General features: G+C 37.9%; 1 protein-coding gene across 7 annotated transcripts in view; it reads right to left on the reverse strand.

Moving 5' to 3' along the window:
• Nucleotides 1-17,323, reverse strand: part of EPHA7 (EPH receptor A7) — a 161,173-nt gene that overhangs the window by 105,414 nt on the left and 38,436 nt on the right. For all 7 annotated transcript variants that reach the window (XM_065056531.1, XM_065056527.1, XM_065056528.1 and 4 more), the window contains exons 4-5: nucleotides 2,174-2,329; nucleotides 965-1,300 (exon numbers count right to left, since the gene is read on the reverse strand). In XM_065056531.1, coding sequence (XP_064912603.1) covers nucleotides 965-1,300; nucleotides 2,174-2,329 — 492 coding nt within the window. The remainder of the gene's footprint in view (nucleotides 1-964; nucleotides 1,301-2,173; nucleotides 2,330-17,323) is intronic.

The following is a 17,323-nucleotide window of genomic DNA, read 5'->3' on the forward strand; positions in this document are numbered from 1 at the left end:
TACTGTACTAAAAAGTAATAGCTTGATCACAATCTTTAAAATTTCTTCCAAGATGTAAGTATGAAATATCCTTTAAAACACTGGTTAGCTGTTCTCACAGCAAGCATCAGTTATTCACTTTATATTTTCATTTAAGGCATTTCTTCAGAAGACAGGTCTTGCAAACAATGTTGACTTTACGATCATTTGTTCAATGTATAAAAGTTTAGTTTTACTATCCTCTCTTAAAGTCCACAGTGCACTACTGTAGATTCAGAGGCCTATAATTTTTATCAACAAGCAACTCATCTTTTCAGAAACCTGAAACAGAGAATTATTTTTTTTTCTCTCAGCATGCAGACAGCTTAAGTCCTTTTTTGCCCTGGGGTGATGTGCTAGTTTGATTTTATTTTCCCTGACATTTCACCTGTTAGGTTATGATAAGTAGAAGAAACGAAGAATAATCATCACATTCTCACTGAATCTCATAAACAAATATCTGGAAATATAAGATAAATTAGAAACATTATCCCGAGGCAAAACATGAACACTGAAAACACCATCAGATATCCAAATCATCTCTCAGTGACCGAGGACTCCCATATGGGTTTAAAAAATTCAGAAGGGAAACCTGCATAAGACTGCCACGTCTACTTTTTTAATCTTCAAATACTAGAGAATTACCTACGGTGACGCAAGAAGACAAAAAAAAAAGAGTTGTAGAATTAAGAAAATCTATTTAATAATAAAGATGTTTGTTTTCTTTAAGTCTTTCATATCTGCTTTCTGAAAGCAATCCTGAGGCCAAGACACAGGACAGCTTATCATGAAATAGTATAAGCTCAAATTAACTACTTGGAAAGGTGAAAAGCTTAATGAGCCAAAACACACCAAACATGCTCCTGATTTACTGCATCTGTACTTTGCACGTTCCCAGTTTCTCTCAGTCTCACATTGTTGAGATTCATAAGTGATGAAAACTTACCTGCTTGACCGGTGGTAACACTGACAGCTGCAAAAAGCCTCTGGGAACGACTCAAGTCAGAAACCCCGTTTACAGCTTCAACTTCAAACGTGTAGTTAGCGTGAGCTAGCAGGTCCATGACAGTGACATAGTTATCTACTAATCCAGTTTGCTGGGGCATATATCCAATGTTACTCCCACAGGGAACACATTCGCCCTGCTCCCAGCTGCACCTCTTGCACAAAATGCGGTAGGTTACATCATTTCTTCCCCCGTTGTCAGCAGGAGGACTCCACTCCAAACTCACGGTAGTCTGGTTGATATTGAAAATGAGGTTCTGTGGTGCAGATGGAGGTCCTATGTAACATACAAAAGATCCAAGGTAATTGTACAGAATCACAACAAGACGTGTGGCTAGTTTTTTAATTACTGAGACAGAAAATAGTTAAATAGCTTCTTCACATAAACGTTTCATTATTTTTACTACAAGCTGCATAAAAGCTTCCTTGAACTCACTTGGCAAGAGCTTTATTTATTTCCCATCAAGGCATCACAATAACAATTGTCTGTATATTTACTGCAACTGACTTTAGCCATTTCTCTTCTGTGCAATTAAAAGGATTGGTTAATGTACCTTAAAGGTTGTCTTTTATAGTTTTCCCAAGTATGGGATTTGTTCATCTCTTCTCAATATACTGCATCAACTGCATCTAGTCCTTTATTATCAGCTCTGATATGATTTACAGAAATATTTGGTGCTGCTTTGGATTTAGGAGACTTCCACTATTTGAACCACCCATCTGCATAGGCTAGTCTATTTGCACTTAGAGGGTTAAGCCAGATCCAATTACGGTTCAATCAAAGCTCAGATCTGCACAGGTTACTTTTCATTTTTCATGTTACTCATTTTGGTATTACGTCACATAAAGCACATTGTCTTCAACAATTTTACAGCCATGGGAAAATTATGCCTGTATTCTATCACAATGAGTTACACACTTACCCAACATGTAACGTTTTCCAATGTTATATCAAACAAACACGAAAATTGTATTTGTGATGATTCTGTATTCACTGACAACCTTTTTTCCCCTCTGCCTTTCAATTTCATTTACTGTCGCAAATGTACTTTTCAAATATAGAAAAAGCCAGCTGAAACTACTAGCTACAAGTGGCTGCACCTGGTTGGTTAAGCAACATCCTTTACTATGAAATTCATGACTGACTCACTTGTGCATGCGACATATGGTGGATCAGAAGGTGCTCTATAATAGCTATCTTCACAATCACATCTTGAAGATCCTTCCTTGTCAGAGAAGCTGTGAGTAGGGCAGCGGGAGCACTGCAGATCTTGTGAAGAGGATTTGTAGAACCCACGGCCACAAGCTAAGGCAGAACAAAACAAATTAATGTTTAGATTTGCAGGGGCTATTTTGATGTTTTTTCTAACTCTGTCACACGAGGTACACACTCCTGTAAACTTCTAAACTATCCATTCTGTTATGTTGGTGCAAGCCAAAAGAAAACACAATATATTTTTCTTCAGTTGATGCTGTTAATGATTTCATGGCATTTTTATGAGTTCAAGCATACACTACAAATACCTCAGTAGTTGGCAGCATAATATTTTAAAACAGAGGGCCACAGAAATAGAAAAGCATCTTTTTTTTTTTTTTAACAAAGAATAGTACAATCATGGTGTGAGAAGGCTGGATGCCTGTAATAGGTCTAAACAATGGAAAAATAGTCTGGAGCAGCTCTGCTTCAAGGCCACTGAAGTGTTTCTGGTATCTGAACTAGCTGCATCAGAATTAACAGAGCAAAAGTTACTATTCCCTGATCTGAGAAACCCAAAGAAGCTGTAACCCACCAATGAACCCTGAACTGAAGGAAAGAATGAGGTGTGAAACAGTTGTTGGGCAGATGATGCTGGTAAGGAACAAGCAGAAAGAGGAGGAGGGCAGACAGTATAAGCTGCACAACTGTTTTTTCTAGTTCCACTGGGAAAGACAACCAGGCTGAAATTAATTTACTAGAACTTTCAAGGGAAAGTAAAAGGTAGATAATTGGAAATATGCATGTAAGATCACTTCATACTTTGGTTTGTGTTCTGGAAACCCACGGAAGTAAAAAAAATGTTGTGTTCCAAATCCTATGTTTAGAAACAATTTTATCAGCTACTGCCACAGTTCCAAAAGCACAAACACCCATAAAACACACCTATAATGATTCTTACAAGCACATAACTGCAACCTAGACAGCCAGCTTAAGAATGGATGAACTATGAGAGCTGTAGGAGACAAGGAAGAGAGAACTGGGGATCAGACAGTGCTAAAACCGGAAACAGATTAAGACTCCATTTCAGCACTGAGGTTATGGGCAAACTTGCAAACACTGTCAACATGAAAAACAGAACACAGAAGTCCTCTAGAACTTTCTCATAAAGCAGAGGCTTTTTCAACCACACTATTTTATTCTCTTTTTCCAATCCTAACAAAAAATCTAACCTTCTTAAGCCATCACCTTTATACAATAAAGAAAAGGGGACAGTGGGTGAAACTTAGTACTGAGTATCAAAATATTAAAGCTAGTTAAATAGTCATTCTGAATTCAGAGGGAGAGAATTTACTTTGGTTATATTCATATTTGCTCGGATGTTTTCTCAGAACAGAAATACAAAGTATCCAAAGACACTGATATTTGAAACAGTTATTTCAGTTGCCTGGTATTGCAGTGTTGGAAAGAGCATGAGAACAGTGAGCTTTATCCAAATCTCACTGAAGTCAACAAGAAGTGGCTTTGACTTCAATAGCCTTTGGGCTGGACCCACAGTGTAGCTACAACAACATGACTCTTATTAATCTGATTAATTGTATGCAAATAAGAGGGGAAAAAATGGTGGTAATACTTAAGATAACAGTAGATTCAAGTTGATGAATTAGGTAAATCAACACTGGCTCATAACGGTATAAAATGATAGGCCCTCTGTTACTCCCTATCAATACACTAACTTTCTAAAGAAAAAAATACATGCTTAAAGGACAAAAATAGCCATAACATTTAGCGTTTGTCATGCTGAAAAAAACACTGGATGGCAGCTAAATCACCTGGCAGAGAAAATTAGCATGCAAAGCATGTATTCTTTGACTTTGACAATGGGGCACGAGTTTGCATTAGAAGAAAGTCTAGGCCGGCTTGTAAAACATACTATAGTTTGATTCTATCACAGCAGCTGTTACACATTCTACTCAGAAAAGAAGAAAGAAAGAAACAGTTTTGGAGAAACACTTTGGAAAAACATGAGCCATGAATTCATTGCTGTGACAAATGCAACTCAGAGTTATCCTTTCACACCATCATTCAAGATTGTTTCAGAATTTCCTAACAGAAGACAAAGAGCACAAAAGCTGAATTCATTTGTATATGTGTACCTTAAGACACATATTTAAACTTCTGTCTGCTTTTTCAGTACTTGCAGTTGAAATGTAGCTAAAATTACCAAATAATAGCTTCCTGCCTTTCTTGAATAGTCATGTTCCTGTCACACTGAGCAAAACACTGGACAAATACACGGGGCATTCCAGCACGCAACCCTCTGCAAAGCAAAGAGCAACTTAAAAGGCAAGGATTCCCACTGAGTTTCCAGTCTGTCCTTCTCAGCAGGGAACATTACAAAGCAAAGATGCAGAGGGTAAAATACAGATTTCAGAAAGAAATATCAAAACGTAAACAAAAAGTTCTTTTCATTTATTTTCTGATGACTTGATCAAGACATTTATATGCTTAGTCACTTACTATTTAAAATAAGTGTGCATTTCTTATTAGAGTTCAAAAGATGCGAACGTCTGTGACTAGTTTACATGACTGAAAGCCATTTATTCTCCCGCACAGCATGCCACAGGTGGCAGGTTTAGACTCTCATACCAGCCTACAATTCCTTATCGTTTTTTCCAATAAGAGTCTTGTGATGACATTTAATAACCATCCCTTCAACTTATACAGCACATAAATATAAGAGGCAGAATATTCTAGCAGTATGAAAACAGTGCTTTTAAAAGGATTTTTAAAGGTTTATAGCTCTTTAGAAAAGAGTATGCAGGAGTAACACATCATAATTAAAATTACTCATTGGAGGAATACAACTAAATTATTTTCCCACTTTTCTTCACAAATTTATATTTGTCACTTTTGTTTTCTTTTCAGCCTAGTACTGGAATAATTCTGTTGTTCAAAAATCAGAGAACTATGAATCCTTATTTGTTTTTCACATATATCATTACCCTTGCCAAGAAACTTAGAATTGAAAACAATACCAAGACAGGCTATTGCATGGATCACTTATCAAGGTGTGATGACTTGCCACTGATCTGTTACAGATCATAGATGGAATGAACCGTTCAAAAATATGTTTTTGATTATTTTTTTCCCCCTTTTGTGCTATCTTGCCAAATTACCATGGCGATTTTTCTTTAATATTACAAGTAATTCAAATAAATTGTTTTGTTCTAATCTATTTTAAATCTACTTATTTTGATCCAGTATAGTTCTTTAGGTAATATTCTTAATACCACAAGGACAGGTGTATAAAATCTCCATTTCCATTACCTTCATGAGTAACACTAAAAAAATTAGCCAAACATTACTTGGAGCTCTGTACCTGCAAATCTAAAGGTGATAAATACAGACGCTGTTCCACAAAAGTATATCTCATGGCAAAGCTTGAAGCAACTCAAATTATATTTTATCATCTCCATTTTAATACTTCAGTTCATTAGGGCAGGAGAGCACTCACCAGGAGCACTTTTTTCCTATAAAGCCTACATTGTAAATCAAGGTACAGAACTTAAGCAATGATGAGAGGTATGGAGGAGGGTATAACTGGTGAGGCAGCACTCTGATGTTGTAGCCATAATCCTTGTTATTGTCAACCTGAGTAAAGTGCGAACTCATTTGATATCCCTCAAGCAAACTAAGATCCAAAAGTTGTTTTGCTACTGAAAGTCTGCTGGGGTACTAGAAAATATGGGGAAGAAAGGGAAGAAAGCCAGCACAAAATAAATTTACTCTCATCCACTGTGGTGTGTCATTTACAGCTGCTAATTTAATAGAACAGCTCTTCCCAGATGAAGCTCCCATTTTATTCAAACAGCTGCTCCAAAGTCTCATATGTTCCAGGAAAGGGTTTCAAACCAAGAGCAGTCAACTTTACTGACAGCACAAAGACACAGAATAACACCTACCAGCCCAACATAAACCAGCCTTCAAATAATGAGAAATTAGTTGCTAATTCTTCCCCCATATGCTACAAAATCAACAATAATTACAGAAGAAAGCTATGCTTCAGCTAAGACACAAATCTTTGTTTAATATCTTAGCCTCACAGCCATTAGGGACTGACCATCAGTGACCCCCCAGGGCTACCTGGCACCTTGGATTTACTTGTCTGCAACAGCCATGGCTGCTTCTCAGACAAAATCTTCCCACCTGCTCTGTGAAGCAAAGAGGTTTCTCTTGTTGGGAAGCTGGCAGAGTTCCACCATGAAATACAAAGATGATGTGAAGAGCTCTTGGATAAGAGTCTCCTTACTCTGCAGAGCTGTGGTTTGAAACTGAGCAGGCCATTGTTTTTTCAGATTTAAACTTCCTTGCCTGGAAGCCCTAGATAAAGAAGTGTATTATTCCGTCTGCATATGATGAAAGACCCTGGTGAAGATGACACTAGCAGTCTTTTTTGGCTTGGACTAAGTTGATTTCTCCTAGTACATCCAGTACTCAGCCATAACAAGGATGTACTGTGACAGTAGGGTCTGGTATATGGCTGGACAAGGCTGCAGCATCAGTGCAGAGTACTCATTCAAATACACATTTAGCATATGCCCCTGCAGTCAGTGCTATTCCAAACATTTTGAGACAATATGTTTGGTATCATTTAAGGGCCCATACAAATACTGTAAATAGTGGCACATTGCAAAGCCACAAGTAAATTCTGAGGATTTAACACACACTACTAAAACTAGGATGCCACATCTGTGGCACAACAAGGCATTAGCTGTTGTAACTAAAGATGCTGACTGCAGCTTATGTAGAAAAATAGCAGCTTCTCTGCTGTGAGCTCATCACATGCCCCAGTGGCCTGGTAGAGATCAAATAATGTATTATTTTTCATATTTATAAAAAAATTCCAAGAAACTCTGGAAGGAGGAAAGAAGGCAAATGTAGGCAGCAGCAAACAGCAGTCTGGAGTCCTACTCGTGGGACAGGAAAAAGGAAAAAAGGGATATGTTAAGTACTGTTCATTTTTATGTAACCTTTTCACTATAAACACTGTGGAGATTCATTTTGCTTCTGGGAGAGATAAGGAACTTAAATTGGGAGGGATGATGGAAATATGGGGAGGGCTATGAGTGACATGTCTAACAACTGATGTTTATATAACCAAAGGAGAAGGAGTAAGCAGTTGTAGGGCAGTGACACATGAAGAAAATTATTTGCTACTACAGTAATACAAAAAAATTAAAAAAGAAATCTCCATCATTGAATTGCAAGTCTTCCAGGTGGCATATCAGCTTAAGACTTAAAGGGCATGCAATTGTTTCAGCATGTTAGATCCTTGATTAAACATGTCTTTTGATGATAATTTTTGAGTTTATATGAAAATAATGAAACATAATGAGTTGCAAGGAGGTTACTGCACTAATTACTGTTTGATCCCACTATAAAAAGTAGACTTGTATGAGGAGAGGAAAATAAAGATGGCATACTGTGCTAGCAGAGCAAAAGAGCTTATCTGTGTATTCTGGTTTACTCACCACTCCCTGAGTTTGCCGTCATGAGTAAGTTTTAGTGGGACACACGGCACAGTTTAGTGCACGCTAGAGGTGAGGCTAATGTTTAAAAAGCTGATACTTTTTCACAGCTGGCATCAAAGTAAGGCAAAGAAGTAATCACAGAGTTTCAACAACAGCATTTTACTTATGAACTTCAGGTAACAGTCTGAGAGCCACACCAAAATGACTGCACTACTCAGCAGAGCTCAGGTTTTCCCCTGGGTTCCTCCCTTCTCTTCAGTTGAATAAAGTAAGTTGGCTATATGTTAAAGTGATCCTGTACATTGTATTTTTTCCTACAGGCAGTGGTTGGAATTTTTTTTATAAATGCGTGGATGTAAGCTTCCATTCTTGTGATTTGTTTTGCATTATCTTAATCAACTCCCTACCTTTCTACCCTCCTCAAGCCTGAAAACATTAAAGACAATTCATCTAACCCCCTTTTCGCAGAAATTATGCATACACAAGGAGTTTGTACAGATGTTTCCTGGATAAAGTTATGCAGCTGCAAAGACTTTATTAATTATAAAATGCAAAATGGATTGTTCTGTAATTGAAACTCTCTGGGGCTCCGATACATTTGAAAATTAACATACATATATGTATGGTCAGGACATAGATGGATGCTGTTAGATTATTTATTACAGATGGATATTTTAGCTAATGCAGAAAAAGGGCTGGTCTTTCTCCAGTGGAGCTTTCAAATATTTGCTCCGTATTAATGTATATAGTTCCATAACTCAGGACTGAAAGCACAGCTTGCAGAAACAGTACTCCCACTGCTAGTGTTGCTGACCTCATCTACGATGGACAGGTCCAAAATCTTTACTTTAATCCTATTGACAGTGCCTCAGTGGGAGTAATTATAAGAGTCGGTCACAAATCCAGACCTCCTGTCACTGATATATTAGGGTTTTTCACGATGAAAATGAACAGCAGACAAGGAGGATGAAAACAACATGGGGTAGCGATTATAGCAAGATTTGTCAACCCCCTTCTGTATTAACCTGCTACAAACATATGACAATTTGGCATGGGAGACATCAGAAAAGCACAATGTTTAATCTTCCATAGTAGCAAAAATAAAATTTTGAAAATAATTTGGGAGGTATTGTTCTCTTATGAGATACTTGGCTGGTAGACCGCATCAGCCACAGGCACTTTTTAGCCAACCTATCTTAAAAGTTTAGATAAACTGAAAGCAGACCATTATAAAATAGTTCCAAATGTGGATTTCAGTGTGAAATATTAGACATAAGAAATGCAGTAACAAAAGGAGACTTTATAACCTCTGATCCCCTTTTCCAATAATTTGTGTATGTTCAAGTCATGACTATGTTTTAAACTGTAAATTACTTTTATAGTGAGAGATGGCATCTGTTATGTTTTCTCCGGCACCTAATATATATTGTTTTATAAGGAGCTTAGAGTGTAGTATTTTATTTGTCTAACTACTATACAATGATAAATGTCTAGCTGAAAAATATGTTTATTTTAGCTTGATTTTTAAACTGCAATAGCATTTAAAGATTATTCATGTTTCAACCAAGGTATTATGTTGTATGGTTTAGCCAGAGTAAACTCAGAACTCTTAATGGTGCCTCAGCTACAGTGTGAATGACATATCTAAATAGGGCTGTCCCATGGCTGCATACCATCATCCAGTGAATGTTTTCTGTTGCCTGTCAGGAATCTCTTAGACCTCGTATTCACTCCCCAAGCCTAATATGCCCTTGTTGTCCAAAGTCCTGCTAATGTCTTTTGAGAGATGTTCACGTACTGCTGTTCACACAAACAGAGATCCAGAAATAGATTGCTAGCTGAGCAATAGTAATTTATTCTGATTTTTGCACCGAATGAAGTGAAACCGTTACCTCTCCACAAATCTACTTAAAAAAAAAAAACAAAAAACAAAAAACAAACAAACAAACAAAAAAAAACACAACAACAACAGCAACAAAACACAACCAAAAAACAACCCCCACGACTGATTATGTCATCATGTGTGCCTTTTTAATTTATCTAGCTGCAAAGAATCATAGGCACAAATAAATACTCCGGTCTTTTCCTGGCTAATTTATACACAAGGACAAGGTAATCAGGTTGAAGAACATATCCCACAAATCAAAGAATACCCAACGTCACTATACTATTAAAGTAAAATTACTTGGAATCTAATGATTCTGAATAAGCACACAGAAGACTACATTTAAATGGCAATTAAAGAAACTCTAGCATCGTATGAGGAGAATTAATTAACTGGGTAAGTTAAAAGTTGTGCACTGAGGCTATGACATAATAATTCTCTACATTTGCAGAGTTTGCAAGGACTTGTGCCTCTCATTACCTTTCCTGGGAACCACAAATTTGAGGGAAATTAACATTTGAGAGATATACAGGCATAAAAATGCAGACAGATGCAACTCTGTTGCTGAACATAGTTCCAAAGTGAAAGGTGTGTTAGAGAAATGAAAGAAAAAAGATATTCTGACTTCCCTGTTCATTCTTTTCCTTTTCGTTGTTGTTGTTGGGTTTTGATTGTTTATTTGTTTGTTTTCTTCCACCATGCCCTTCCCTCAAGATCAGCTTTGGCTTCTGTGCGCAGTTGAGTGACAGCTCGACTGATTAGCCAGATTGGGAGAAAAAGCTCCACACTTTGCTGGACACGGTGTATATTTGTCACCAAAAAAAACCCAACCAACCAAACAAAAAACCCACATGCCTTAGGCTTTATCAGTAGTATAAAGTCACTGTGTTTTTCAACCAGCCCCAGAAAAGCAGTTTCCAAATATCTGCAAAACCTCTCTTGCTCCAATGGTTGCCCCTTTTCTCCTTTCCTGGGAGAATCACCAAGAAATTTCCAGAAGAAACATGAACTGGTGAAGGGAAGGCTAGTGACAGTTTTTTGGGGAGAGTTACTTTTAAATTATCATCAGAGGGAGACTGGAAATATGGGTCAGTTTTGGTCTGTCGTAGGCATGTCAGCCAGATCTGCCAGCCAAAGAGATCTAAGTATGAAGAGACTGAAGTTCCCAACTTGCCTCTCACTCTTCAGGGCCATTCCTCAATGGACAAGTCCCATGGCCATGCGGGACAGACAGCTTATACTAGCCCAGGAAAAGCAGATGCCTGCTGCTAGGTACTTCTCAGGGTGCCTACAGTCTTGATTTGCCCCTTTGAGACTGTCCAGGAGAGTCTGTATGTTGACCTGCCTGCCTGAGTCCAACCATGTGCAGTCATGGGTGGGACAGTGTTGGCTCAGGTCAGCTGGAGGATACCAGGCCAAGTTTTCCTTCCCAGGATGCCATGAAAGACACTTGTCTCTAAAAGCCTGGACACTCAGCCAGTCTGTTTTTGCTCAAAGGCTCAACACTGATGTCTAAAATACAATGCAGATGCACCTGTGCTGACAAAGGAGTTCTCCACTAGCAATCTACTTCCACAAGAAATAAAAAGCTACTTTATTATATAGGCATGATCATTCACATGTCACTAAAGCCTTATGTACAAAACCTTCTGATGTACTACTGTAAAAGTAATTGTTTGCTGTTAGTTTTATTGGTTCCTCAATCCAGTTCACTCTTCAGCCACCAAATGTCTGTGAAGGCAGAGTACTGAGGGCTGCAAAATGGTGGCACCACTTCTTTCAGTAACAATGCTTAGTTGATGCATTAAAAAAATGTAAAGATAGTAAAAATATAACCTGAGTAGGCTCTTGTACTTCTGTGAGGAGAACAGTACTACGTTTGCTCATTCTGTCTCTTCATGCCATGGATTCTCTGCTCACATAGAAGATTCCCTCCTGATGCCCCAAAATCCTGTCTTACAACAACTGTCTGGATATAAATATAATGGCAGAGTTTCCTATGAAGGCCTCAGATAATCTGAAATCCTTTCATGAAGTCATTTTGTCCCCTTTGAAATAACAGAGGTCTTTGGGGGAAGTCTTAGATCATATGGTTTAAGGATAAAGTTCTCTATAAAGGAAGTGGAGTAAACAGATTTTTTCCTGTAGACTTTCAGAAGCTCTAAGACAATCAACATGATGTGGATATTTCTAATTGGTTAATAATGGGCTAGCGAGAAATTAATCTGGTGGGCTTACTTATAAAATAGAACAGAAGCAGCATCTCTATAAGCGTTCCAATTGAAATTAAATTAAAATAACCTAATAACACATTTTTGTTTCCTTTGGACAATGAGCTACCATTACCATTCCAGGCCTCAATCCAGAAGAAATTTTTCACAAGTTTCTGTAACACATTCTTCAAGGCCATCATTATACAGCATGAAATCCATCCAAACAAAAGACCAGCTTCTAAGACTCCATAAGAGAGAAATGACTCAATTTCTGCACAACAGTGTTATGGAATCTAAAAATAACTTTAGTTGCAAATCCTGGTCTCCAGTATTCACATGTTTAATGTTGATTGGCCTCCTTACTCAGAAAAAATATGCTCACACGTATCAATCTGTTGTGGTGTTTTTGGAGGAACTTTCACACAAAAAAGCAACTCTTCCCCACATTTACATTTGTCTTGGAATGGGAAGAAATAGGAATACTCGCAGGAAGCAAACAAAAAATACACTCTAATTTCTTTAAGATGGGATTGCCTCCCAGGTTCACTGAAGCCAACAAAATTTTAATCAGTGCATCAACTGGAAATTTTAACTGTCCATTTAAGCATTTAACCATAAGCTTTCAAAATAAAAATGGATTTAACCTTTTTATCTAAAGATTAGCGTATCTGTTTATTAGAAATTGCAAACACACAGCTCCCCTTTAATGAAAAAAAAAAAAATAAAGGAAAAGTATTACCATAGTAATTCACTGATATGAAGCTGAACTGGAAAAAAGCATGAAGAAACTTTCTGGGTTCGGTTCAGTAACTCTGTGGTAAGAAAAGACACTGCTAACTTTGACAGATTTATCTGCTACAAGTTTTTATGAGAAAACTTCCCATATTCACACTATGCTTTAATTCCAAATAGTGCAGCATAAGTTGTGATACTGTGAAATGAAGTTGTCTATACTAATTGCATACTCTGAGCAGAAGTGTGTCTTATAGCAGAGAGCGTATCAAATCTGCCTGGCTGATCCTTATGATTTGCAAATGTCACTTTCTACTAAGCACAGAGAAAATAAGGAGGGGCAATAAAGCCGCTCAAAGATAGCAGCCATCCAAAAAGATAAAGAACATGCTGAGGAAAAGCAGACAACAGATTGCAGAGACAGAACAATCACAGATGGAGGCCAGGTGGGTGGGTCAAACAATTTTTTTTATAAAAAGGCTAATTTTCATATTTAAACAGTACCCCGTTGTGTAAATGTTCAGCAAAGAACTGATAAGAAAATGGATTTGTAAGTGCGTTTGAACAAACAACATGTCTTATAGTCAAGAGGGGCTTAGTCGTATATAATTAAGGGATAATGTGCATGGTTGAAAAGTGTATGATACAACAAGCATTTTCTGCAAGTGATTAAACGCCACTGCAAAACAAAGGAGCCCGATACCTGAGGAAGCTTTATGGAGCCAGTATGGAGTAATCTTAAAACATGAACTTTCTTTTTCTTAGAGAAGACAAGAGGATATTCATCTAACCATACAAAAGATTTTTTTTCACTGAAAATGCTGTGAACTTCCACGCTGCTTCTGCCACCTAATCAAGTTCTTTAACTAAGATTATCACACTTTCTGTTTCAGTGTACACTACTATTACATTTAATCTTTTAAACCCCCTAAGAGAACAGCTCTGTGCACATACAATACCCAGGTTCACTGGAACTGTGTGCAATCACAGTTCTCTACAGATTTCCAAAATCTTAGTGGCATTACTCAGCTGAGCAATTACAGCCCTGAGGGCTTGATCCAAACCCGCTGAAGTAATGGGTCTCTTGGACAATGGATGACCTGAATCATGCAATAAAGACAAAGCAAATGGGGAACATCGATGGCCCACCTAGACCACTAGCTTATTTCTGTCCATGACCTATGTCAGATGCTTACAAAAGGAAAGAAAGAGCAGGGCAGAGAGAGGCAAGGTGGGCCCACATCCAACAACCAAGCAGCAGCAATCACAAGCTATTAACCATCTCCACCTCTTAGCTTAATATCTCCTGACAAACTTTCCTTTCCTGAATTTATCCAATTATTTTCATAAACTACCAGAGTTCATCCAAGTTATTATTTGCTTGAATTTTACAGCATGTTTCTGCACAATTCCTCACACAGCTCTAGTTTCTACAGATACAGACACACGAACACTGAATCTGGGTAATGCTGACAGTAATATCACAGCAGCAGACAACTCTGGGTGGCTTTCAAGGGCTCAAGAAACGGAGCAAATAGCAGGTTCCAAACATTGACCATTGCAAGGGTTGTGCACAGGTGTCATTGATGACATAGCCAGCTTAGATATGTCATAGCACAGACTGCAGTAGGGACACATGTACAATCTCCGTTGCATTTCACCAGATGTCAGATACATTTCCAAGAATACCAATATTCCAAGACATTTACAAAACTTTCAAGGATCTGAAAACTTACAATTCCAATTTGTGTTTTTTGTTGTCATTATTGATTTGTGTGTTGGGTTTCAACTTTAAAAAACGGAAAGAGAATAGAAAGAATGCTAATATAGCATGAATGCATCCACATTAGCACTGTTGAAGTGACTTCCTGGTCATCCCTGCTTGCTACATTTTGGTTCACATCAGAGTTCTCTCAGGGCACATGAACTGGTGTGCTTTCAGAGGAAAATAACCAGAAAATGTGCTCTAAGAATAAAAATAATACACTCCAACCACAATTGGATTAGACATCTATTAGGTCTACTGCCCCAAATAAGCTCCACGGAAATTTACTTAGCGTAGACATCAAGTCCTCAGGACTACCTGTTTTACTTTACAGGTTTACTCCTTTTGTTCTGTGCTCCTTGCTAGAGACACCATAGTGAGGGGAAAACATGAATTATTTGTTTGGAGAAGCTTCTGTCGTTGCCTTTGATTGGCAAATCAGTATATAACTTATTCAACACATGTAGAACTGACTCAGCATCCTAATTGTGAACAATTTGTTACTCAAATGATTCTTTTCTGTCCAAGTGATTCTTCAAACAGCTCTGTATAGCTTGTTAGAAAGACAAATTTATAGATGTTGGTTCCTCAGTGCTCAAGAAACTGCACAATGCTTTCAAAAAAGAGCAAGATACTGAAAGAAAAACAATGAAGGAAGCAAGTTGTTATAGTCACAAATAAAGAAAACAGAAAAAAAATATTAATAAAGATAATAAAAACTGGTTTACAGGAGCAGAGGAGGAAGCAAATTTATATAAAGTTCAATAACAGGCAATGGGGCCTGGTTTGTCCTATCATAGCGGGTATGAAGCTCCCAGAAGAAATACTGTCCACGTTTGGGAAGTGCCCTCATAGCCCACAGCAGAATTCAGTTTTCCACTTAGGGTGGAATTTAAGGCTTTCAATTACACAGCTCTATTCAAAAATCATACATTCATTTTCAAAAGGATGGACTGCCAAGGAAGAAATAAAACGTATCTCAAGAAGGCGCGAAAGTCATGGCAACGGCCCAGGGGACAGCAGATATTGCCAGTGACAGAAAGCATTTCCTGATATCTCCCTGGCCTCTAATACATTTCCATCTTCAGTTCTGCTACATTACCCAAAAACGTACCAATCTTCCAGTACACTGTCCTTCTTCCTCATTCTTGCAATTTTCTGCATCAAATATTAAAGTTTTTTTCTGAATGATAACAACACATTAAACATTAAGCTTTAATTAAAGTTAATTTTATAAGAAAAACAAAGATAGAACAAATTCAGAAACTAGAGTGGCTATGGAGATCCATCCACTAATCGTCAAGGAATGGGGCTGAGCAATGGAAACAAAACAGGCATGCAGTCTTTACTCAGGGCTCAGTTCATCCCCTTCTCCTCCCGACTTTTTCTAATTGCTCAGCCAGACAAATTTCCATTACACAACCCAGCTCCTTATCACCATCAAGCACACTACTCCAACAGACCTACTGATCTCAGCTGGGTCTCCTCTGAGACAGTGACAGGAAAGCTACACAAAGGAAAAAGGTTGGCCCACTCTGACACTGGATTTAAATACAAAGTCAGATTGGGACTTGGGCGTCCTGAGTCTGCCTTGAGGACTTTAGCAGGAAAAAAAAAGGGCTGTTGGGAGGGAAACATCAACAGAAACTGCAGCAATGTGATACAGAGCAGGAATGTTTTTAAAACGTAAGTTGTCCATATTAATCCCTTGATCTCCACTGCCTAGCTGACAACTTGCTAGATTACACCACCTAAATTTCAGTGTCTATGTGCTAGTGCTTACATGTTTAATAAGTAGCTAAGTTCTCACTGGAGTCTATGGAGACCCAGGACTCACTTCTGAGCTGCCTAAATGCAATTGCCTAGTCCAGTCTGAGAAGGGTTATTCTGACAGGTGCCAAGCTAGTGGCCCAAAAGAGTACGGATCTTCCATGACTCCTGTATCACATCTGCCAGCCCACACAGATGTCTTGTATACTATACATCACCTCAAACAAGACCAAACAAACAATGTTTATGAACCCAACCCCAGCCTCTTGCAAATGGTCAGTGGTATGGCTCTCCAGGCAACAGCTTCAAAATTAATCCTGCTCTCACTTGTCCTGGCATGCCAACATATAAAGCATCCAGCCATAAGAATTACCAGTAATCCTCAAATGGCACCCATCTGCATATCCTCATATAATATCTCCTGTTTTCATATGCAAGCAGTTTATCTAGTATCCTATAATAGGTGGGTAGTGATGAGAAATGAGAACAGTACATTATCCACATTCTCTATCAGGTCTGCCTCTATCAAGTACCAAATAGATCCATACACATAGCGTTGTAGAGCTTTTTATAGCTTGTCTCAGTGGCTGAACTGAAATGAGTAATGTATGCCTACAGGGAATGAAATATCAAGCTGAGGCTGGCATATCTGAGCCTCGGAGCAGAGAACTGGTGTACTGTAACTAGTTATCTAAATTCAAAATAAAATAGTGGTGAAGTTGTTTATGATTATGTTTGGCTATTACGACATTTATGTGGAAGATGATGAAAATTAATTTGATATGAATGCAAATGCTAGCTGGCAATTTAATGCATTACAACAGCAGCATAGATAGAACACACATTTGAAGAATCTTAATTCTGCATGAACAACGTGTGTCTATGTTTGTGGGCATGTGTATACACACATGCATGCTTCGCAAGCATTCATATTTCAATGATATAACCCTCTTACTGGAGGACTATTATGTGCCCAAAAATGAATGGTAGGAGTAGAAAATAGTTTGGGTGAAGCCAAGAACAAGTAAACATTCTCAGTTATTAGTGACTGCAGAAAGCTGAGTTATTAAAATCTTTATCAAGTACACATTGATTCCTAAAGGAAATAAAATAAAATAAAATAAAATAAAATAAAATAAAATAAAATAAAATAAAATAAAATAAACACCACCACCTCTATTTGTTTTTCCATATCTCATCCTTCTT

This window comes from Columba livia, chromosome 3 (assembly GCF_036013475.1).
Source record: "Columba livia isolate bColLiv1 breed racing homer chromosome 3, bColLiv1.pat.W.v2, whole genome shotgun sequence".
Classification (NCBI taxonomy): Eukaryota; Metazoa; Chordata; class Aves; order Columbiformes; family Columbidae; genus Columba; species Columba livia.